This window comes from Lactuca sativa, chromosome 5 (assembly GCF_002870075.4).
Source record: "Lactuca sativa cultivar Salinas chromosome 5, Lsat_Salinas_v11, whole genome shotgun sequence".
Classification (NCBI taxonomy): domain Eukaryota; kingdom Viridiplantae; phylum Streptophyta; class Magnoliopsida; order Asterales; family Asteraceae; genus Lactuca; species Lactuca sativa.
In genome coordinates, this window is record NC_056627.2 from 188,056,319 (window position 1) to 188,081,442 (window position 25,124).

Consider the following 25,124-nt stretch of genomic DNA (forward strand, 5'->3'; position numbering starts at 1 on the left):
AAAAAACCAAGTAAAGAGGTACCTAGATGTATCAACTAGATGTTAAAAGCGCTTTCTTGAATGGTGAGCTCAAGGAGGTGGTACATGTCACTCAACCAAAGGGGTTCATAAAGAAAGGAGAAGAAACAAAGGTCTACAGGCTGAGTCGTGCACTGTATGTATTAAAACAAGTGCCTCGAGCTTGGTTTAATCGAATTGAAGGTTATTTTTTGCGGGAAGGTTTCAAGAAAAGCAGCTATGATCATACTCTATTTGTGAAGAAGGAACAGGATAAAATCATCTTTGTTAGCTTATATGTTGATGATTTAATATATGTTGGAAATGATCATGTCTTGTGTGAAGCATTCAAAAAATCTATGCAACAAGAATTTGAGATGACAGATCTGGGGCAGATGAAGTACTTTCTTGGAGTAGAAGTGAATCAGAATTCAGAAGGTATTACTTTGTGTCAATCGTAATATGAAAAGGAAGTCTTAAAAAGATTCAAGATGAGCGAAGCAAATAGTGTGAAGAATCCAATTATCCCAGGTACCAAAATTATGAAACTAGCAGCAGGGAAAGGTGTTGAGAGCACCAAATATATGAGTCTTATAAGCAGTCTCATGTATTTAACTGTGACACGTCCAGATTTGATGTATGTAGTCAGCTTGCTAGCAAGATTTATGGAAAAGCCCAAGGAGGAACACATGGCAGTGGCAAAACAAGTCTTGAGGTATATAAAGGGTACTATGAATTATGGGCTACACTATGGGAAGGATCAAAGTCAGAAATTAAAAGTTTTTACTGACATCAATTATGCACGTGATCTAGAGAACCGAAAAAGCACCTCTGGATATGTATGTTTATTCAGTGGAGCTGCAATATGTTGGAGTTCTAGAAAACAAGAAGTTGTCACTTTATCATCAACAGAAGCAGAATATGTTGCAGCTACAACATGCACATGTCATTGTGTATGGTTGAAAGGTATCCTTGAAGAAGTTGAAGAAAACACAGGTACTGTGGAGGTTATGTGTGACAACTGTTCAACTATAAAGCTATCAAAGAATCCAATAATGCATAGGAGAACAAAGTATATAGATGTTCGTTTTCACTATATCAGGGAATTAGTGAACAAAGACATTATACGACTAAATTTTTGTGGCACCAAGGAGCAGCTAGCAGACATGATGACCAAGCCATTGAGTTTAGCTGCGTTTGAATTCATCAGAGAAGAAATTGGAGTGAAAGATCTTAAACAAGAAGCTCAACGCTTACCTGTTTAAGGGAAGGAATTTATTGGGCTATTCTCAATGTTTTTGGTTTAGCCCACGTTTTTAGGTTGTGTTTTTTAAATAAGGCCCAAAGTCAAGAGTCAGTATGATTTAGGAATTCAAAATACCAGGTCGTTCCCTTTATCCTTGTGATGAACAAGAATTAGGGATATCTTTTAATTTGTTATCTTTTGAGTCTTTTTCGTTCTTCTGTTTTGTAATGGCTATAAAAGCCCTTTTGCTCTTGAATAAAAGTATCACAGATTGTGAGTCAAATCAATTATTATCACTTGTTTTCTACAAGATGTACTTTGCAATGATGTTATTGGGGAAAGAATGAAATTGTATATTCCATTGGAATCAATAACGGCTATTGGAATGGAATGAACCGTTTTTGAATCATATTACTTATAACGGGTGAAAGACATATTGTATCATTTTTGGAATGAACCGTTTTTATAGTTTTATCCCACAAGGAAACTGACTCTCCATTACGGATCTGATTAGCTACAAAAAGTTGTGTTGCCTTGAATTTCTTTTTGCTTTTGACTTTTTAAAGTTTTGTTCATTATCAATTGGGAACAAATTAAATCAATTATGTTTGTCATTTTTTTTTGCAAATTCATACTCATGTTTATGGGAAGAGTTTATGTATAGTAAAATTTGTTATTTAATATATATAATATATATACTACACCAGTTTGGTTAGTATTTATGTCCGTATTTCAGGTTTTTCTATATATATACAAGGAAAGAGATGATAAACGTCAGTTGTGAGAATCTATTCAACCGTTAGAAGGGTTGCTAATTTTTGCATTTAGTGTTCTTTTACCATATTTGTAAGTGGAAATAAGTTGCAATTTTGTTCATTTAACCCTTTTTGATTTAGATGCAAGAAATAACAACATATTTTCATTGATTTCTGTAACGCCCGTAGATCCGGACTAATCAATTTAGAGATAATAGATGTCAAAAACGACTTTTTGACAAAAGATTATTTAGAATAAATAATCTTATCCAAGTTGTAGAATATGTCTCAATGGTTTCATACATATAAAGAGCGCCGAAATCCGAGTTATAACGAAGAAGTTATGAACTGTCGAAGTTTCGCGACGGAACCGGCACGACACCGAGGAGACGTAAATAGTGAATTTATGATAAAGCGACTTTTAGCCTTGGTGATCTAAAGAAAGTCATAGAATATGTTAGAAGTGCACGACCCGAAACTCGAATTTTAGTTCGAGCAGTTTTTGGCTTACGCGACCTAAATCAGAGTTGAAGATCTCATTAATAGGAAGTCAACGGTAAAAAGATAGACGAAAACGGAGTCTTTATGAAGGAGTTACAATTTTTTCGCGGTCATTTAACAGTCTAATCTTATCGTACTATTAAATTTAAGATCGGTCAAGAATTAGCTGACGGAGTCAAAATGAAAGTTGTAGATCTTATTTTTATCTACACGTGGATATAAAGAACGTCAAAAACGGAGCTTGTATGTGAAAGCTACAGATTTTAGAAGTCGGAAGTGTGCTGTGCGAAAATGAGTGACGTGGCATAATCTTGGCCATTGCTTTCTCCCCAAGTCTTGCCACCAGATGGTGACATGTGGCACCAAGTTCAGCCATATTTCACCCTATAAATAGAACCTCTCTCACCCTCATTTTCTTCACACCTTTCCCATTCTTTCTTCTCTTTACTCTCTCTCTAGAACCTCTCTCTAGCCCCGAAACCCCCCGAAAAGCCTAGGGAACCTCCCTAGCACGAGGCGGAAGCCCCAGAGTGCTCGACGGCTCCGAGAAGAAGAGCTTTTCGGCTTGGTAACGCTGCTCCAAGCAAAGCCCGGTTTTCTATAAAACCCGTTGTAAGTGAGCTACCCTACACTATTTTAATATAGATTTTATTTAATTATAGTAACGTTATTAGGAACTTATAATAAGTACTTGGGCTATTATTATGGGTTATATAAGTATTGTTTAACGCTTATATAATAGTAATAATAGCTAGACTATTAATTAGTCTTGGCGAATAATAGACTAAACTCTAGTGGTAATAATAGTAGGTTTCATAGAAGGAAATTATTTTTAAGAAGCGAAGCGCTGTCTGAGTTCGGAATCACCGCCTTTTCAAGTGAGTGCATGGTCTCTTTCATCTTACACATAGATATGAAGTATTTTATATAAACTACATGCTATGTGTGCATATTATCTGTATACTTGTTGTCTATGTTGGATTAACGATTTTATACATGTTTTAAAAGATTTAAACGGTATATTTATTTTATATCTACAAATATGTTGCAGATGAAACATGGGTAGATGAAATAGTTGGTGTGTGATGAAATAAAATGATGAGAGATAGGTGATGATAATTAGGTAAATAGATGATGAGGAATAGGTGATGTAGGATGAAAGGAGATACAATAACCTTAACTGGAAATGTGGCAATGTAGTCATCTAACAGAGTATAGATGGCGACCACGGACTATTCTAGACAACCCCTGAAACACCAGTAGGTCCATAACTTGTAGGTGATGAATTACAAGTTCATGTGATGTTGTAACTACATATTCATACGATGATACTCTAGCCCCTTACTTTGAATTACGAGTTCAAGCGATGTTGTAACTACGTATTCATGCGATGATGCTCTAACCCTTGTTGGGCACGTATTGAGGGAGTAATCCCTAAATCAATATTGTGTATGTGATGTAGGCGATGATCCTTAGGGAGAGTCCTTAGGAACAAACATATAAGGAAATGCGATGTAAGGAGATGAGAAGTAAATATGATGTAGGAGACGATCCTTAGGATAAATCCTTAGGGAAGGTACTTAGGAATAAAGAAGATAATGGGGATGGGTATTTGGGTTAATTGTTTGATGATTAAACATAATAATAATATTATTGTTGGTTGAAAACCCTATGTACTCACCAGCTTTCCCAACCTGACGCACTCAGTTTACTTGTATCACAGGCGACGAGGTGAAGTTACATTACAATGAGAGATTAAGGAGATATAGATCACTAGTGTAAATGAATGTAAGTTCTGTTTATGCTTATGTTTCCGTATTGACAATTACATCCCAAATGTTTTAAAATGAATAAAAATACATTTCTTTCGAAATTCTTTGATAATGAAATTATCATGTTTTTCTGGGCACAAATTCCGCAACGTTTTTATTAAAAGAGATACTCTGATTTTTATAAAGCATAAACAAAATCGGTCTGTTCTGACCGTGAAAATGGGGATGTCACAATTTCAGTTAGCAAACAAAGATTTTAGTGAACAGATGTTTTTAGAGTGCCATCAAAGGTAAGGAGAAAGATATAGACTTTTGTCTGTTGAAATACTTTCTCTTGTGCCCTTGAAGGGAAAACATATGTTCAACTTGTATGAAAGTGAACCGAAATGTTATTTGCTTAACAAGATTTTGTCTTTGATACCTTCATGTGTATTATGAGGTATGGTCATACCTTTATATAATGTTATAACCTATTTTATAGGTGAAGAAGATGTAACCGAGTTGATTAAATTGCCATGTGTGCCGCGTATGGATCCTATAAAGGTCTTATGCAAAAGTAACATTTTTTAAATATATATTAATATTTTATTATATTTTTGAATTATAAAACTTTAAATATGTCACTCAAGCTATCTAAATTTATATTTTCAATATTTGATAGTCTATGTTATTTTTTTCACATGAGGTGTTAATGTTCAAAAATGTTCGAGAAATGAAAAGAAAAGAAAATGAAGGAAAATTGTTCACATGAGGTGTTAATGTTCAAAAATGTTCGAGAAATGAAAAGAAAAACAAATGAAGGAAAATTATGAAAAGTTAAGACTCAATTGAAAAGCCTCATTTACATGATTTATTAACTATATTAAACCATTCTTTATGTGTTGGTTCGACTCAAGAAAACAATATACCATCACAACCAAACACAAAACGACTTAAATACCAAACAAAGGTGCCAGCTCACCGGACCCGACCAAAAAGGGTACTACTCCCCATAACAAAGCAAAAGCATGGAAGTAGCACTAACACTACACATAAACTACATAATTAAAGATAGACTCTAAAAACAAATAAGAATTGGATTAATCTCAATTCTCAAAGATCATTGGGAGTTTATCAATCTGCTCGCTGAATTTCTGGAATCATGGTTCCAGAAATTTCTTAATGGGCTACCTGTTCAGGCAGAACAGTGGGATGTGTCGTACTAGGCCTCCTTAAAGCTTTAAGCTCAAGTTCAACAGTCCTTATGGTTGGCCTGTTAACACCACATATGTACATGCACTTGTTCGCTAGTTGTGCTGCATGCGGTGTTTAAATGTTGAAGGTCAATACCCCCTTCATTTAATAATCTTGGTTCCACCATTTGCACTTGACAAAATACTTTGACAAGTACTTCTCCTGGTAGACTCTCTCTACAAGAAGTTTTTATTATTTTTTTTATTTTTATCGGTGATGAGCTCTGCAAGGACCACCCCAAAGCTGTACACATGGCTCTTTTCATTTGTATTATTTGTGTGTTGGCACTCAGGATCCAAGTACCCAAGTGTGTCCTGAACAACAGTGTTGACGTTTTCTTCTTTTATAGAAAACAACTTGGAAATACCAAAATCGGACAATTTTGCATTGAAGTCATCATCTAATAATATATTTGCGGACTTGACATCTCTATTTATGATGGGGGTGGTGGCATGAGAATGAAGGTAAGCAAGTGTAGATGCAGCTTCTACAGCAACCCTCAATCGATTCTCCCATGATAACCAACTCGTTCCACCCTCTTCATTATGAATGTGATGGAAAAGTGTGTTATTGGGAATGAACTCATACACTAATACCGGTACCTCCTCTTCTAAACAATAGCCCAACAGTTTCACGACATTTCCATTGATGATTTTCATTATTACTAATACCTCATTGATAAATTGTTCATTTTTAGTCTTACCCACTGAAACATACTTCTTTATTGCAACAACGCGTTTATCCGACAGTACTCCTTTATAAACAACCTCAAAACCTCCTCGACCAACAGTTCGCTCATTTGAATAGTTATCGATTGCTTTTGGAAGCTGTTTGGTGATATATACAGTCACGGTGTAATCAACCTCTTGTGAATTCAGTTTTTTCTCAAAAAACTTCTCTTGTTCCTTCATAAGTTTCCTCTTCTTGATGCTAAAGAATATCCCAATGATCCCAGCTAATGTTAAAATAATCCTAACCAAAGCTACATGGAAAAATATAAGGAAAATGATCAGTTAACCAGATGAATACTAAACATAGGAACGCTTGTAATAATGCCATATTTCCAACAATTACGTATACCGCGGAATTATTACAACTTATCTTGCAAATATTGGTTGTTAATCCATGAAATATATGTTTTTTCTTGTAAATGATACTTCATAAAAGTAAAAAAGAAAAAACAATTCATTTTACGAAATAAAAAAAATCTTGAAACAAGTATTTTTTGGATTGAAAACAAAATTATGTATAATAAATTTGTAGTTAAGATGTTTGCCTTTTTGAGGAGAAACACACATTACCTTTTACACATTTAAATGTAAATGAATATCATAAATTTATACACATAAAAATAATGAAGAATGGGTTGAAGCCCATATTTTTACATGGAAAAAGTAGTCTTGGATAGAGTATAACATAGAACCTATATAAAGCTTAGTCTTGGATAGAGTAGAACATATAACCTATATAATTTACAACCTAACTCAAATCAAATATTTATAAAAAATTAGTTTCTATACACATTAGCAACCAATGAATTTGTCCAATTAAACCCAATTCTTTTATATACATTAGCAAGCCAATGAATTCTTACTTTTTTTATTTAAAAATAAAATGTTATATAGTGATCTTTGGTGAGCTACTTATAGACTAATTAAATTGGACAACATTACCAACCAATTTTTCTGAACCTAATTTTCTAAGCATTTGAAAGAAAATGTAAGGCCAATTTCTCAAAATTTTTATATATTTTGGGAAACATGTACACTGGAAAAACAAAATTCATGAAAAAATGTTAATTGTATGAAAAAAAGGGTTTACTCATTTATTTTTCCATGTCTTATTTAGACCATCTTTAACACTAGAGGAAAAATAATAACGCTAATAGTGATTTATCTCTATCTTCACTTTAATTTCACTAATTTTTTAAACCCAAAAATATATCCTAACTATATTCTTTTTCTTCAGATTTTTATATATTCAATAATACTTTTCAATTCAAAAGACTTTTAGAGTTTGTCTAAAATCATTTTGTTTTAATAACCTTAAAATTTTTACCAATAAATAAATATAACAAAACAAATAATATAAATTAATTTTGATATTAATATAACAAGTATTTTATTAAATAAATAATTTCATTCATAAGCCATCAAAATAAATATTCAAACTCATTTGTAAAAAATTATACATATATTTACAGAAATATGACACATACGTTTAGAAAAATTTAACAAGGAAATATTAAGAAGTGTTTAAATTTAAAATATATTTGAAACAATTTTCATATTAAAGTTATAATAATAAATTTAAACAAATACTAAATAAATAAACTCAAATTTTAAGTATGTTAAATAAACTAGATATAAATAAAGTTAAACTTGAACAAACAAATATGACAAGTAAAAGTTAACCTTAATTTATAGAGTTGATAAATTATGTTCTTTCAAGTTTAGTAATCTTAGCCTTATAATAATCTTATATTCGATGTAAAAAATAAAGTGGAGTTGAAGAATTATATATATATATATATATATATATATATATATATATATATATATATATATATATATATATATATATATATATATATAACACATTGAATAATTTTATAAATAAAATGGAACTGAGAATGCTTTTAATTGAAAAAAACAATTGTAAATCATTAGTAAGGTACAAGCAATGATATTTTGAAAATAAAACTAGACTAATAAAGTTCAAATGTTTTCAATCTATATGGGTCAAACCTCCAGCTTAAAAACCAATGGTTTATAATTAGATTAAAACAAGTCTGTTCACTCAAAAACATAATCAAACCGGCCAGGTTGAATGTTGTACACCAAACTTTATAAAACAAAATATTTATAAATAAATAAAACCTTATTAGGAATTGGGTCTTTAATGCAAGTGACAGCCTAAGTTTATAATTAATGGACCAAAGCCTAAATGTAACCTAAGAAGGTCTTCCCCCATCCTGCTTTTAATAAGCATAACTCTACTCCCAACACTTTTGATGTGGGATGGGCCACAAAATTAAGTTATACTCTACTTTTCTCCTTATGTGTTTTATTAATAAGTTTTTTATTTTTTTATTTTTATATCTATCATCTTTGTAGAAAAATAAGTTTTAAAAGTTAACTTTGGACTGATACAATGAGAGCATCTATCTACTCGGGTTTTTGGGACCAGTAGTTTGTGTCAAATATAATTTTTATGGGAACTGATTTGGTTCTAAATACGAAACTGACCTTGGCAGCCATTATGAAGATAAGGATTGCCCTGGTAACCTTTGTTGCAGCTGCAACGATATCCATCAAGATCTTCATCATCCATGCAGAATCTATTTGCCTTGCATTCTGTAGCCTGTGAGCAATTCCGCTTGCCTCCTCCAATTACCCAATCCACCAGGATGTGGACATTTGAATCTAAAGAAAGCTTTAAACTTTGAAGCACCAGACAAATCACGTGACGTGCACCACCAAAGCCTAAATGGTTTTCCTCAGCAAGAAATGCAAAACCGCAAGGATTGAACAACCGTACATTCATATGGTTATCAAAGGAGCCAATATTTGCATTGAAACCCTTGAGACCCTTTCGTATTGATGTCTGACAACACCCAATTCCAGAGCATTTAGCATTGTTAGGCACATTATATACTTACGTTAGTACATATGCCCATACAGCCACTAGCGTAGTTGGGTCCATGTGGTCCTCTGATCCAAGCATAGTTATTGCATCCAACGTAAACCTGTTTTCAGACGAAAAAGTGAAAGGGCCCACCTCATCGACTGCCATACCTGAATTACCACTAGTATCATTCACACATTTGTTCTAGCAAGAGCGATTAACAGAATTGAAAATGCTGATCTTGGAATCCGAGATACTGTATATGCTGATGTTCCGAGATAAAAAGCTTTGGGGCTTTAAAAGTGATGTTGCAGGTAAGCTCAAATGACTCGTCTAAGGAACACACTTTGCTTATTCCAAATGGGAAGGGAACTGTTACGTTCACGCATTTTGTTTGGCAGTGTGGTTTTGCAATGGCTGTAACGGAGGCACCTACAAAATTGCTTTCAGACGACAACGCGAGGATGAAAACTAGAAGGATGTTTCTTTTTTCTTGTATTTCTTTGATCAGATATGTTTTGTGTGTGATTTGGTTGATGTGCTAAGAGCAACCACATCGGTGGTGGTGCTTGTAAATGCCACATGTACATTTTTTTGTAAAACACATAGATTAGATATTATTATCAATTTGTTTTTAATATCTAGACATGATTATTTGATTAAAATATTAATATATTAGTTTGCAAGACAAAGACATAGTCCCATGTGACCTGGCCTTGCAATTGGTTTGCAAGCCATCGGCTGTAGATGGTCTAAAGCATCTTATATATTCATATTTAGAGTAGACATAAAAGCAAAAACGGTCCCCTTTTGTTATTTAAAAATATGTATCTTACTTAAATTATGGATTAAAAATAGGTACTAAAATAATTTGATACACAGATTTGCATATAAACTAAACACACAATTTTTCTTTAAATGTAATTATTTATCGAAATATTATCAATTTCACAATTCCTATTTATACTTTCCAAGATACATATTAGGGTTTATTAACCATGTATTTATATTTATTTATATGATGATACTTCATTATTTGATATATTTTTCAAAATGACCCCCCCCCCCCCCCCCCCCCCCTCAATATAATAAAAGGGTGTCTTTAGGGCATGTTAGACAAAATTAGCTATAGCCGGTAGCGGTTTGCTAAACACCACGTGAAGTAGCTTTTTGATTTGAATCGTTTTGTTTAAACTAGACATTGGAAGCTTGTAGTGCCAAACAAGACTTTCTGTTCAAAACAGAGCGTTTTGTCAAACGCCAAAAGCTCCTAAACGCTTATGCCAAACATGCCCATTAAGTTTATCACATTAAATAAGATTGTGATAGTTTCAATATTTAATTTTTGTATGTAAATTTCCATATGATAATTTTGTTTTCTATAAAATATGGCCACCGAATTTCTAGTGGACAGCGTGTCTCATATTGAATCAAACGAGGTGAAAAATAATGATTATAACGGTAATATCGAATTACCTTGTTCAACGGATTGACATTTATCGAATTACCGTAATTACCTTTGACCTTACTTAGTGGATTTGACAACATGTATATATCCGGTCAATAGGGGCACAATAGGAAGTTTCAATTCAGGAAGCAGTTTTTAAGAGAGAAAATAAGGGCATTTTTGGTAATTGACAATGAAAAAGGAGCAGGAAAAAAGATTGGGGAAAATCCATGTGTATGCATTGTGATACAACAAAGTCATATATGCATTGTGACACAACAAAATTTTGATTGGAACTTTGTCTTTTTTTAAGAAACTATGACTTGCAAGGAATAACAAGATACTTTTGATTTTCTGTTATTTATATTCTTATTAAAGGAATAACACAAAGTACGATGTTGTTCCATTGTGTTTGTATATGTATGTATATGATTGTGTGCAAAGGCCTGTTATTTCTTGATTAAAATGATAGTAATGTACTTTCTTTTTCATTGCGATTTTATATATTAACATATATTTAATTAATTTTTTATTTTATTTTTTATGTTTTTGAAACTAGTGGATATAACTATTTTTCATGCCTTAGGGCCATTTTTTACACATTTTATTAGCAAAAGGACCATTTGTGTATAAAAATCTTGCATCAGGGACCATTTCTATAACATTTTATTACATGATCCTTTTTTCATTATTTTCTTAACACAAGGGCCATTTCATGGATTCATATATATATATATATATATATATATATATATATATATATATATATATATATATATATATATATATATATATATGTGTGTGTGTGTGTGTGTGTGATGCATTTTATTGATATTTAAAAAAAAAAAAAAACCCAAGGTACATTGCTATTTTTAGATCCACCTTGAAATGCCTAACATCTCCACACTTGAAACATACCATATAAGTGACTACACACTAGTTAGTAGAGTACCCAAATTTGCCACACTTAAAGCAGGTTACAGCTTCTGAGCATTGTCCAAAATGCTTCCTTCTACATTTTTTGCACAATATTGCTTCATTGCCATCTCCAGGCTCTATGTCGTTAGGGTTATATTTCGAAAAATCTTCCCTTTTATTAGGTTCTGAAATTTCTCTACCTTTCCTCTTTCTCTAGCTTCAGCCTTGGTGGCTATTTTCTTTTCAACTATGTATTCCAAGGACCTGGCAACTTGGATAGTTTCTCCCAATGTAGTTTCTTTCTTTGCCAAAGGAACAAAATTCGTTGGTATTCTATTAAAAAAATTTTCTATCTTGTAGATTTTAGTAGGAACTAGTTAAGGGACAAATTACATCTTTTCAAAAAAAGGTTATAACATACTCTCTGATGCTCATCTCTCTTTTATTCAGGTTTTGGTAATCATTTGAAATTTCCAGAAGGTCTCTTTCTGAGCAGAACTCCTCTTTTAATTGCACAATACAGTTCTCCCATGATATCTTCCTTGCCTCCTCTTTCGGCATAGCATTAGTCAGCCGCTTCCACCAACTTAACACTCCAGTCTTTAGTTGTCTAGTTGCGAAGATTGTTTTCCATTGGTCGCTACAATCACAACTCCCGAACACTATCTCCATTCCGTAGATCCAATCCATGACCGCTACTAGTGTTGGCTCTCCCAAAAGTCTTGGTGGTTGGGATGCGATGTAGTCTTCATACTTGCATCCATCTCTATCAACCGCTTTCTTGGAATCGCCCTTCCTAACTCTTGACAATTCTACATTCCCACTATAGTCTCCTTCCTTGAACTGACCTTCATTTAACACTGGTTCCATAACCAGTGCAGTGCGCTCTTCCCTATTTCCTTAGAATAGTTGTCTAATTTCCTTTATATGTTTGTTAAGCATTGCTCGAGTCATAGCTTGAACTCCTACCCTTCAAACTAGTTCAGGGCTTCGGTCTTTGATATCATTTCCCACTTTACTATGCGTCCTGACCATGACATGCTGTACATCTGAGAAGGTGTTCAATGTACCGAAACGAGAATATAGATAGATAAGAGTTAGACGTGAAATCCTTGTTATTACTCTGAAACATTATGTGTCAGATCTAATACCGTAATTAAACGTATAGAAATCTGAACACATAAAATTTCCTAATACTAGGTTGGAAATAGACCTTGAATTTAATAATAGCAACCTATATGGTGATCTAAGGCACACTATACTACAATTCATTTGGCAAATAAAAGCAAATTATGAATCTTATCCTAAATTAAGCTAGTACAGGTTATAGCAAATAAGGTATTTAACATACGTTATGCTATATATATATATATATATATATATATATATATATATATATATTCATTATTTATTACTTAATATAATTTAACGCCTATATCCTAAAATATCCTAGTGCTTGTGTCTACTTGGTTTTAGAACCTAAACTATCATAGAAACACACCTCACCATTATTGTTTAACTCCTAAGTTTAAGTCTAGAAATCCTATAAATTCCAAGTTCGCTTAACCTGATGCCCTAATATAAACTGTGACATCATCTAATTTTCAGAACCAATTAAAAACTTTTCTTTACGCTTTTAAAATCATTTATTTATAATTGCGGAAAATCCCAGTACAAAAGATCATTTTGATTTCGAATGCTAATTTGTTTCCAAAATGTTAAAAACCTAAGGATGTCATAATCAATACATATACATAAGCTACAACATAAAGACCTGATGGTCCTAAATACTATTGTAGGTTATCTCTTAATCCTCAACATCCTAATCAAGTTCCACTAAGTTAAGTCTTGATACCTGTGAGGCATACAAACTGTGTGGGTTAGGTTGGGGAAACCTGGTGAGATACATAAGGATTTCAATCCCACAATATTGATATGCTAATATTCCATAATTATCAGACCTGAAAAACCAACCGTTACCATACAGTAACCATTCCTACATATCCCTTCTTACCGATCCTTACAAATCCTAGACTAACTGTTTCTATCGATCCTCATAAATCTTAGACTACCATTTCTACCGGACCTCATAGATCCTAGACCATGATTATCAGGGAGAAATAATAGCACCTGATGAATTGTTAAGATTGACTTCATAGCTAGGGGCTTCCTTGGATGATTTAAGTCATAAAAGTATATGGGTCATTACAGTATTTGATGAATATGGTGTCCCATTTCATCTTCGTCTTAGAGTAATGATCTCACACTAGTAACGTAACTCACAAGATCGTCTAGAATGATCAAGTGATGTCACCTACTTTGGGGTGAATAGACATACTGATAATTGTTGCCTGATCGGGAACCACCATTTCTGGTCATCCTATATGGGCTGTGACATCCCCAATTTCACGACCAGAAAAAACCGATTTGTTTATGCTTTGTTTTAAAATCAGAGTAATCCTTTTTAAGGAAAACAGTTGCGGAATTTGTTCCCAAAATAAAATATGATAAAATAAAATTTATCAAAGCATTTCTTAAAGAAATGTATTTTCATTAAATAACAAAATCTCGGGATGTTATGTTCCGATACAGACCAAAAGCATAAATAGTATAAAATAGACCTTACAACAGTTATTTATAACTACTGATCTATAATCCAAAATCTCTCGTCAAGTCCACCAATTTATACCCTTGTGCCATTACCTGTAATGCAAACAAAACTGAGTGGGTCAGGCTTGGGAGCCTGGTGAGCATATAGGGTTTTCAACCCACAATAATATAATTATTATATTCAATCATCAAACAATCAACCCAATTACCCATCCCCATTATCTTCGTTTATTCTTAAGTACCTTTCCTAAGGAATTATCCTAAGGGTCATCTCCTACATCGTATTTACCTCTCATCTTCTTACATCACATTTCCATTATATATATTCGTTCCTAAAGCATGAATACCCAGTCACAACATCGCCTGGACTTGTAACTCATAGTAAGGGTTAGGCTATCATCGCATGAATACATAGTCATAACATCGCCTGGACTCGTAATTCATTGTAAGGGTTAGAGTATCATTGCATGAATACGTAGTTACAACAACGCCTGAACTCGTAATTCATCACCTACAGGTTATGGGCCTACTGTTGTTTCCATGGGGTCATCTAAAATAGTCCGTGGTCTCCATCTATACTCTGGTAGATGACTACATCGCCAAATTGCCACATCGCCGGTCAAGGTTATGGTATCTCCTCTCATCTCACATCACCTAATTATCATCACCTTTTTATCATTACCTATCTCTCATCACCTAATTATCATAACCTATTTCTCATCACCTAATTATCATCACCTATTGCTCATCACCTAATTATCATCACACATCATCTAATTCATCTACCCATGTTCTACCCAACATATTTGTAGATATAAAATACATGTACAGATTAACTCATTTAACACCTATATAAAACATCCATTCCACACTCATCTCAAATAAACAACAATATATAAACACATAGCACGTATTTCATAGCAAATACTTAATATATATATATATATATATATATATATATATATATATATATATATATATATGTTAGAAGAAAGTGATCACATACTCACCCAAAACATATACTTAATACTTCACACACCGGATGTAAGAGTATACACTCACTTGATCAGAAGATGATCAGATAGCACTATGGCTCTAAGAGTAGTAATCTTCGATGAAACCGGGATCACTTCACACACCGGGTTTCTCACAGACAGAGCTTCGGCTCGGAAACTATTTTCTTCTCGGGATCTTCGGTCTTCGGGACTTGCTTCGGGTCTCGGGGTTGATACCAGGGCTTCAGGGGTATTTCTTTGCACGTAAATCAATGCAATACAGGTGAGAGATGAGAGAATGAGCAACCAAACTCGTCTGGCCCTTGATTTCTATTTATAGGGAAAATTTCTCATTTTCCACATCGTGGGCTTGATTGTCACTGCATGCGTCATCGCAGGTTGCGTCTGGGGGACTCCAGGAGGTGTCAGAAGACTTGCCACATCGTGACACTGCTTGCCACGTCGTGGTATTTGACAGTTTTGGGGTTTCGCGGCCCGAACTTCAGAAATTCATAACTTTCGCATACGAACTCTGTTTTCGACGTTTATATCGACGCGTAGGTAAAAACAATATCTACAACTTTCATTTAGACTCTGTCGGCTAATTTTGACTTTATTTTTATTATATTATTTTTAGTAGGCCGGGACAGGAAAACTCCGTTATAAACTCATAACTCCTTCGTCTGACGTCCGTTTTCTTCTGTCTTTCTGTCATTGCACCATTATTGATGAGATCTTCAATTCTCATTTAGATTGTTTTGGTTAAATATCGCTCTAATGTAAATTCACTATTTACATCGCACTGTGTCGTGTCGGTTCTTTCGCGAAACTTCGATAGGTCATAACGTCTTCGTTATAACTCGGATTTCGGTGTTCTTTATATGTACAGAATCCTTGTAATATATACTATAACTTAGTTAATATTAATCCTTCTAAATAATCTTCCATCAAAAATTCATTTTTGATGTTTATCGTCTCTAAATTGACTAGCCCGAATCTACGGGCGTTACATGGGCCTACCATACATCAACTCTAGAAAGAGTCATGAAACCGAACTTTACTCTCTATTCCTAGGTTACACACATTCTCCTAATGACACTACATAATATTAAACTTAATTGAACTAGGTATCTTCCATGAGCCTAAGTTTATCCCTAGACTAGATTACAGTTCCCGTAACCAACTTTTAATACCAACTCTATTCTTGGGTGACACTAACCTATCTTAGTGTATATCTATTCCATAAGAGTATTTGGTATTATTTATCATTTATCTTCTAACAAGAAATAGAACCATATGTATTTCACACATAGCACGTTATGTGTGTGTGTGTGTGTATATATATATATATATATATATATATATATATATATATATACATATATATCCTAACATCTAATCCCCTCACGCGCACGCACGTGGATTTATGATTTTTCAAAAATTCATATCTTCATACGAGCTCTGTTTTTGACATTCGTAATATCATCGGAAAGCTTTCGATGAGATATACAACTTTTGCTTAGACTCCGTCGGCTAATTTTGATATCCATTATCGACTATCTTTATATATTGATGGAACCATATGGACGAGATCTTCAACTCTCGTTTAGATTGTTTTTCCTAACAATCAACCGATCTCTACTTCGGTTTCTCAGCTGTATACTGCTTTGTTGAAACTTCTAAAAATCCTAACTTCCTCTTACGAAGTCAGATTTGGATGTTCATTATATATACGCTCTCGGTTTAAAGACTACTACAACTTTTGTTTAGACCTCTTAGGCTAAAAAGAAATTTATAAAAAAAAAAATAACTTTTTACGATACGCAGAGTCGTTCCGGTTAAATTGCGAAACTTTGAAGATTCATAACTTCTTCATTCGAAGTCGGATTTTAGCGTTCTTTATATGTATGGAATTTTTGTCACATACACTATAACTTTTTCTAAGATTATTTGTCCTAAATATTCTTCTGTCAAAAAGTCATTTTTACGCTTATTATCTCTAAATTGACTAGCCCGAATCTGTAGACGTTACATTTTACATAAAATAGGATTTTTAAAAAAATACCAAGGATTATTCTATGCATGAAACAACCATGGTATACTATATTTTTTAAAACTAGAATTATAAAAACATCAAACACCCCTTATAAACCTCAGATCTATGCAATCTGTTTTAACGAACACGCTTACATCTCTTGTATGCAGTACTAGGATAAAGGTCATCTAACCGCTTAGTGTCATCTTTTGATGGTTGGGGTGTATTCGCGATTTCTATCACCAAGTTATAGGCTGATTACATAAGTTTTTCAAATGGATGATTTGATCAAAAGTCTTTTGTGACAAAAGATGCCCAAGTAAGAGAGTTATGAGGCATAAATGAGATTATACATGACTATTACATTTTGTTATTAGCGATCCCATATATCTAGGAATTATATTATAGTATATAATTGATAATCGATATCTACGTAGATGGATTCAAATGAATGGAATAAAGGATACCTAACCATTTATTTGTTTTGAAACTTGGATCCTAGACTTTGATAATTAATGGTTTTAGAAACTAAAAGGGTATTAATTATTGCAGATTATATAATCAACTCTCATTACCATGAATCGTCATTTTCTTTAATGACCTAAAAATAAATAACATCCAATGGATACAACTTCATGTCTTGAGAGGCAATCTCGCGAGAGATCTAGAATTTGACGTTATTAAAGGTCCTAGTGCTAAACTGCTTTGAGTAGTAGAAATAAGCATAATACCTGGTAAAGGCATCAATATGATGTTGAAGATGTTTCCAACATTATATTGGTAATATCATCTTCTGTGATCTAAGAGGCCCAAGTTTTATGGACTGAACACCTTTAAGCCCAAAAAACTCCAAGAAGGCTCATATAGATGGATATTGTTTCTTTTATAGAGAAATTGAACACCGGAAGAGGAACTATTCCTCTTATCCGAAAAGAAAGTCTGGAGAGACTAGTAATTCATGTATATAGTAGAAAGAACTTATACTTTTCATATAACACTCAAGTACTTGGTATTTAAATGTTAATATAATATTTGTAAATTGCTTGTAGATATTCAAGAAGAGTAACCAGCTGAGCACGAGTAACTTGGAATTGCACTCTTGGAGTTTAGTTTATTAATTATGCTTAGTACATAATGTACTTGTATTGTAAAACAATGTTTGTTTTCGAACCATGTATTTTTTTCATTTAGCATGTCTAAATATATGTCTTAGTTAGTTTATTAATATTTGATTCTTTACTTAAATCGTTTTTTCATAACTATCACTTCATATTCTGTAATGATTAAAATTCTATTTATGAGACTGGATCTCATAATAGAATTATAATGTAAATATCAATGTTTTCCAAATGACAAGTTATATATGCAAACACTTTTGACTTAAACTTTTTTTAAACCAAATTTATCTAAGACATTCTAATCTTTATTATATAAATGATATTTACATATTCCAACTTCAAGAAAGGGATATTTGAAGGCAGATAATGTAGTTTATTTGAGATATGTGAATGCTATGTATATATAAAGATTCATAATGATATTTTCACTAAACAATGGAGAAAACAATTATTAAGGAATTGTATATTGTGATGTATGACTTCCATTTTAATGAATGTCTAAGATTAAACACAAGATACCTGTCAACTTTATTAACAACTATAGTATTTATAATTATATTTTACGTAAACATAATTATGAAATCTTTGTTGAAGTTTTCAAATATAAGGTTGAGAGACAAGACAGTAATATAATCTAAAGCCTTAGTGATAATAAATGACGCATTAAACTTTACTTGATATAGTTTATTTTCTAATCGATAGAAATATCCTCCTTTATTCTCATAAAATTATACTTCAATCTCTATTAATTATATCTTGAATACAATCACAAACTAATTACATGTCTGTAGAATATCTGAAAGGGCATCTAGATTATGATATACATGCCCACCCATAATAAGTTCTCTTAGTCGTCTGAAAGTTGAGTTAGCAGAAAACAAGTTTCTATTGACAAAGTAAGTAGGAGGATAACGAAACTTAAAGCTACTCAAGAACCATAGCCTGATAGAGCACAAATTGGCACTCGTTTTAACATGAAATTGTTAAACATGAATAATATTTATTCATAAACACAAACTATTCGCATATATGGTAAAAATCATTGTTGACTTAAAAAATGTGGAATCTCTCATTGATGAGGTCTTCTTGATGGTTTCTGGAAAATCCATCAACCACCAAAATGCTATAAACGACTTAGATTCATGAGCAATGAGATGTAGTCCGTATAAAATACTCAAGTATGGGCTTGATTATTCTTCTTCTTTATAGCAAGGCTAGAAGGAGTATGAGATTCTTTTAAAAGAAAACCTACATGGATATCTATACACATTTAGCAAGGCATCTTATAAAAGGATTTTCTTGTACTCATGACATTGATTATGATCTAACATTTTCACAAGTAGCTATGATTAGATAAAAAAGGATATTATTAACCATAACTACATATTCTTAATATGATATATGGCAAATAGATTTCAAGAAAAACCACTTTCCTTAATAGAGATCTACCAGAAGAGATATGTATAGCTTAGCCTGGAGGTTTTCTTAATCCTTGTTATCCTAACAAAATGTGTAATGCTTAAGATCCACTTATGGATATACAACAAACATCTCAAGATTGAAATCATCATTTTAATAGGAAAACACAAGGTGTGTTTTTATATAAAATTGAAGGTAGAATTTGTGTTTATTGAGAACTGGTGGGAGGATAGTGATATTTCTAATCTTGTATGAATGAGACACACTTAATCATGTGAAATTACATTCCGACTATGCAAGGTAGTTTTCATTTTGACTCAGAAAGTGATTCTAAAATGAAAGACTTCAGAATGACAAGATACATTCTTAGAATGTATGATTTATAGAGATAGATAAAGAGTTTTTAAATCTTTTGCATATATTGACAATATCTTGAAAGATATCAAGATAAAATTTTGGAGGACTCCTGGCATTGTCATATGGCACCATTTTGATCCTGTCTTAAAAGGACGTAAGACATAGGTTTGAGGTAGATAAAATGATATATATTTAATTGGATTAGCAAATGAATGCATCATTTGATGGGTTTTGTACAAACAATCCTATGTGTGCATGCAACCCTAGATTTGGATCTATGTTTTCACTATTAGATACACAACATTATGAACACATAAAGAAACCCTAAAAGGCTTCTAAGAATTTCGAAATCCACAAGGGCAGATGAAATACATACCTCTTGTTATTATATTGTAATAACAACTTAAATCTTGAATATTCTTGTCTTTAAAAGCAAGTACCGCAAGTGTAGTACCTCTAATGGCTCACAAACACCAAGAGCAAATGGAGAGACAAGAGAGAGAGGGAGGAGGTATGAAATCGGCCCTAAGAACCCTTTAGGAAGGCATGGACGAATTCTTATGGCCTTAGGGGTCTTTATATAGGTGTAGAGATTAGGGTTTCAGTCCTTATCCTTATCTAGTTGCTTGCCCACCAAGCAATCATAAGATAAGCCTTGAAATCCCTTATCCTTTATCCTTTGGACGATTTCAAGGATATCTTATCCCTTGAATTCGTCCAACCCATATCAAGGATAATCATTACCCTATTTTGTAACCATCACATAATTACAATTCAGCCCCTCTAGTTTAATTAATTACACTTGATCACAAAATTAATTCTTAATTAATTATTAACCAATATTAACTAAACAAATATGATTTCTCCTTTAATATATAATTCTTATAACATATTAATAAATCATAATAACCTCTTTCTCTATTATTTCTCCAGTCAAGTTGCTTTGGTGAAGGCAACCCAAAAGGACCACGCACAATCGGGTCAAGTACTTACCAAATATGGTTACGGGCTTAGACACTAATCCAACATCATTTATGTCATGTTATGTACAAGACTAGGTATATGATCATGCTCTGAACATATCATAACATATCAATTGGTTACATGGGTAAGTTACTAGATGACTTTGAGAATATATTAAGAGTAGTTAAGAAGAACTAAGAGAATGTATATGAGATAATTAGTTTAGAATAAGATCTGTATGTAAAGAGTTACATAAGATGTCAAATTTGATATATATATATATATATATATATATATATATATATATATATATCATTATGATTTATAATTGGATCATGACTTCATTATGGAATGAATATTAAGTTTTTTTGGAATGAGGTCCAAGGAAAACAGTATTATGCTGTCTACTAAATAAGAATACGCTGGTACCTCCGAAGTTGCAATCAAATATGATTGGATGATCTAGATCATTGAAAAACTAGGTTGAATACTTACATCCAGGGATAACCTAGAAATCTTTTGACTTATAGAGTGTATTTAATCAAGATAAGAAAAACTATATCACATTAGAAGAACAATCATATTCTCCAAGATATTTAAATATACTTAGAGTAAAGTCAAATATGGAGGTGATAGTATTCGCAGAATTCATACAAACTAAATTTAGTTCAACCTATTAATAAATTCATTTGTCACACCCCGAAAACCGAAGGCGGAAACATTTCCGGGGTTGACTCCACGTTGAGTATCAAATCCAATGTACATAGTAAGTAAAGTAAACAACCATTACATTACATATAGAAAACTTTTACATTTGTTTCAAAAGCAAAAGTTATACATGTGATACATAGTATATATGAACAACACGAAACGAGTCTCCTGAGAACTCCATCTTCGTACAAAAGGATCTTTGGGTACCTGTCTAACACGGACCTGAGAATACAAGCGGTTTGAAAATCAGCATAAAGCTGGTGAGTTCATAAGCGGTTAGTTTTTCTGAAAATGTACGAGTTCCTTTATTTTCCTGAAAAAGTGGTTATCCAAGAAAATCCCATATTTTCTTATGTAAAGTTAGTTTCCAAATCCGAAAAGTAAAGTAAACGAAGTACAATGAAAACATGATTGTTCTTGTGAATTGTAGTTCAGTTATTTATCTTGTTATACTTTTCTAGTTACGTACTAGTATTACTCAGGAAGAACCCCATGTTCTCCTGACTGTGTGTATGTGAACTATTACCAATTTTGATTATGTTCAGTGTCCTCCCCAGGAAAACCCCATGTTTTCCTGACTGTGTGTGTGTATCTTTACCGATTCTAGTTATGTTCAGTGTTCTCCCCAGGAAAACCCCATGTTTTCCTGACTGTGTGTGTATATCTTTACCGATTCTGGTTATGTTCAGTGTTCTCCCTAGGAAAACCCCATGTTTTCCTGAATTTCTGTATATGTGTGCCTGTCATCCTTGAACGTACATTAGTTTTATTACGTACATAAAACTAATAAATACTCATAAAGTGTTAATAATCCAGATTGCGAGTCCTTAACCATACTCAGACTAGATATGACTCGGACCAGGGCCAGTATCCTTTTTATGACTTTCATCACCCTTGAACCTTTCGGTTCGGCTGTAGCTAGCAGCCAGGTGTGGGATTGTCAGTCCCGTACAGATCTATACACTCAAGTCACGCTCTCCTACGTTCGGAGATTCTGGCTACAGGGTTAGTCCTCCACTATCTCGTGCCAAGGAAGTGTTACAAGGACGTGTCTCCAATCTTTAAGATTACTCTTTACTTTTCGACTAGGAAAGTATTATCTATGACTAACTAAGTTCTAATATGCCTGTCCTTTACACTCGGGCCTAGGTGTATTATTAAGGACATTACACTCGAGTTTAGGTGTTATCTATTGATGACTGTCCTTTACACTCGATCCTAAGTGTATTATTAAGGACGTTACAAATGATATATGTGTTATCTTATGGTGATTGTCCTTTACACTTGATCCTAGGTGTTTTATTAATGACATTACAACTGATTTGTGTATTATGATGGTATTTATCTATCACACTCGAGCCTAGGTGTATTGTTAAGGACATACATATGTTTTATGTTTTCTGATGGTGTCTGTCTTTTACACTCGAACCTTAGTGTTTTATTACAGACATTACAATGGTTTATGTGTTCTATCAATTTAAATGTGAACAATCAAATATAAGGTATACAATATATCAATGTATAATAAGAATTGAAAATTGGGTTAAAACAAATAACTCTACAAGTTAAAACAGTTTGTTAAAAGGTTTTCAATTCTTAAAAATGTACAATTATGAAACCATTTAACTGAAATCATGTGTTTAAGTACAAGATATTCTTGTACTTTTGCTTGTATTCCCCCCCCCCCCTGAAAACATTGAAAAACCATTGAAAAAGGGTACGGGTATGAACTCACCGGACGCAGAAGTGTGTCGATTTCGGATGCTAAACGTCGAATCGAGGCCTGATAACATGCGAGGTTCCTATGTAATAGGAAATGGCATACAAATATATCTAATTAGATTCACAAACTCTAATTCGATATGAAGTTACACTCCAACGAACGAAAACACCTGAAAACGGGTGTTTGGAGTGACCCGGGTGACATCTACGGACGGGAATTGAAGCGAGGGACTTGGGATTTGAGTTTACTCCCCAAGAGTAAACTTCCTAATGAGTTTACGGCCTAAACACTACCCATACATGAGTTCACGGCCGTGAACTCATGTTGGCAAGGGTTATGGAGCTTAAATGGCCAAAATCATTTGGGAAGAGTTGGAACAATTTTACCTAAGGCTTGGAGTTAATTTAATTCATCAAATAACATCACTTAAGGGAGTTTACGGCCTTAGCATGGAGCTTATGGCCGTAAACTCTCATACTCCCTTGAATATGTGATTTTAATGTCCCAAAGTTAATCACATGTGATTCTAAAAATTCCTACAAGCCTTGAAATGAATTTGGGGCACAATTTGACATACTTTAAGGAGTTTACGGCCATGGAACACATGCTATGGGCGTAAACTCTCAAATGATAAGCTTGGTTGTGTTTAAGGCCCCTAAACTATTTTTGGTTGGATCTATGATTTATTCTAAGGCATTTGGTGGTGTTGGATGGCTTTCTAACACCTTGAAAATGAGTTTACACCCATGATATGAATTTCGGGTTGTTACATCATTCCTTTTAGGCTAAGTATGAATGATCACACTTCATCTATAGGACTTCATTATCATAGAAATGGGTTTTGATTTGGATTTAGTATTTGGATATTAGAATATTAAGACAACAACTATTATATTGTTTTGATATATTAAGATAGGATAATCACAACAATATTTGTTTTGTTATGTAATAACATGCTTAATCCATGAATAATCTAATTATCCTAAATGTTCATAGTCGATTATAATTATGGGAGCAACTATGAAGTAATACTAATATGCATCAGATTGGTTGACTCTACTGGATGAAAGTACGTAAGTGGTTGTAACCAAGTGTCATAGGTACTTGTATGAGAACTAGTTATGAACAAACCCACATCAAGATCACCTCATAGATCATTGTTATGAGTGACAACTGATTTAAAGGTACTATCTTTGTGTCCTTAATACCTGAGATACATAGTGAGACTTAAGTATAGGGAGTGTTATTCTTAGATATTGTTAAATGTTGATCCTTAAATGGGCAGTTATTAAATCCATGTTTAGGTATAGTATAAACTATTAAAGAATCATATGTAGTCAAGATGAGATTTGTTGCTCTTATGTGTTGAGATTTAGGCATCTACTACGGTATCCAAAGTTGAACACTAAATGAGCTTAGCTACAATCCAAGCCTCATGTTGAATCGAATGTTTATAACAAGGGGATAATTAATAAACTTATCTGATACATCACATGTGAATCGAAAGTTAATCACATGTGATTCTAAAAACTCCTACAAGCCTTGAAATGAATTTGGGGCACAATTTGACATACTTTAAGGAGTTTACCACCATGGAACACATGCTATGGCCGTAAACTCACAAATGATAATCTTGGTTGTGTTTAAGGCCCCTAAACTATTTTTGGTTGGATCTATGATTTATTCTAAGGCTTTTG

General features: G+C 33.1%; 2 protein-coding genes across 2 annotated transcripts; one reads left to right on the plus strand and one right to left on the minus strand.

The window, feature by feature from the left end:
- Positions 1-488: 488 nt before the first annotated feature.
- LOC122197894 (secreted RxLR effector protein 161-like) lies at positions 489-1,262 on the plus strand. The gene has a single exon (XM_042902048.1). The coding sequence runs from the start codon at positions 489-491 to the stop codon at positions 1,260-1,262; it is 774 nt and encodes a 257-aa protein (XP_042757982.1).
- A 3,832-nt stretch (positions 1,263-5,094) lies between these two features.
- LOC111882940 (wall-associated receptor kinase 1) lies at positions 5,095-9,782 on the minus strand. Its single transcript, XM_023879303.2, has 2 exons — positions 8,753-9,782; positions 5,095-6,486 (listed from the first exon to the last, which is right to left on the minus strand). Exons 1-2 carry the CDS (start codon positions 9,048-9,050, stop codon positions 5,681-5,683), a joined length of 1,104 nt encoding a protein of 367 aa, XP_023735071.1. The 5' UTR covers positions 9,051-9,782; the 3' UTR covers positions 5,095-5,680.
- Positions 9,783-25,124: the final 15,342 nt, after the last annotated feature.

Excerpts from the sequence above, each read along its gene's own strand:
- LOC122197894 (XM_042902048.1), top strand. The coding sequence starts at position 489 with ATGAGCGAAGCAAATAGTGTGAAGAATCCAATTATCCCAGGTACCAAA.
- LOC111882940 (XM_023879303.2), bottom strand. The coding sequence starts at position 9,050 with ATGAATGTACGGTTGTTCAATCCTTGCGGTTTTGCATTTCTTGCTGAG. Across the intron at positions 6,487-8,752 it reads TCTTCATAATGGCTGCCAAG|CTTTGGTTAGGATTATTTTA; the intron begins GTCAGTTTCGTA and ends TTTTCCATGTAG.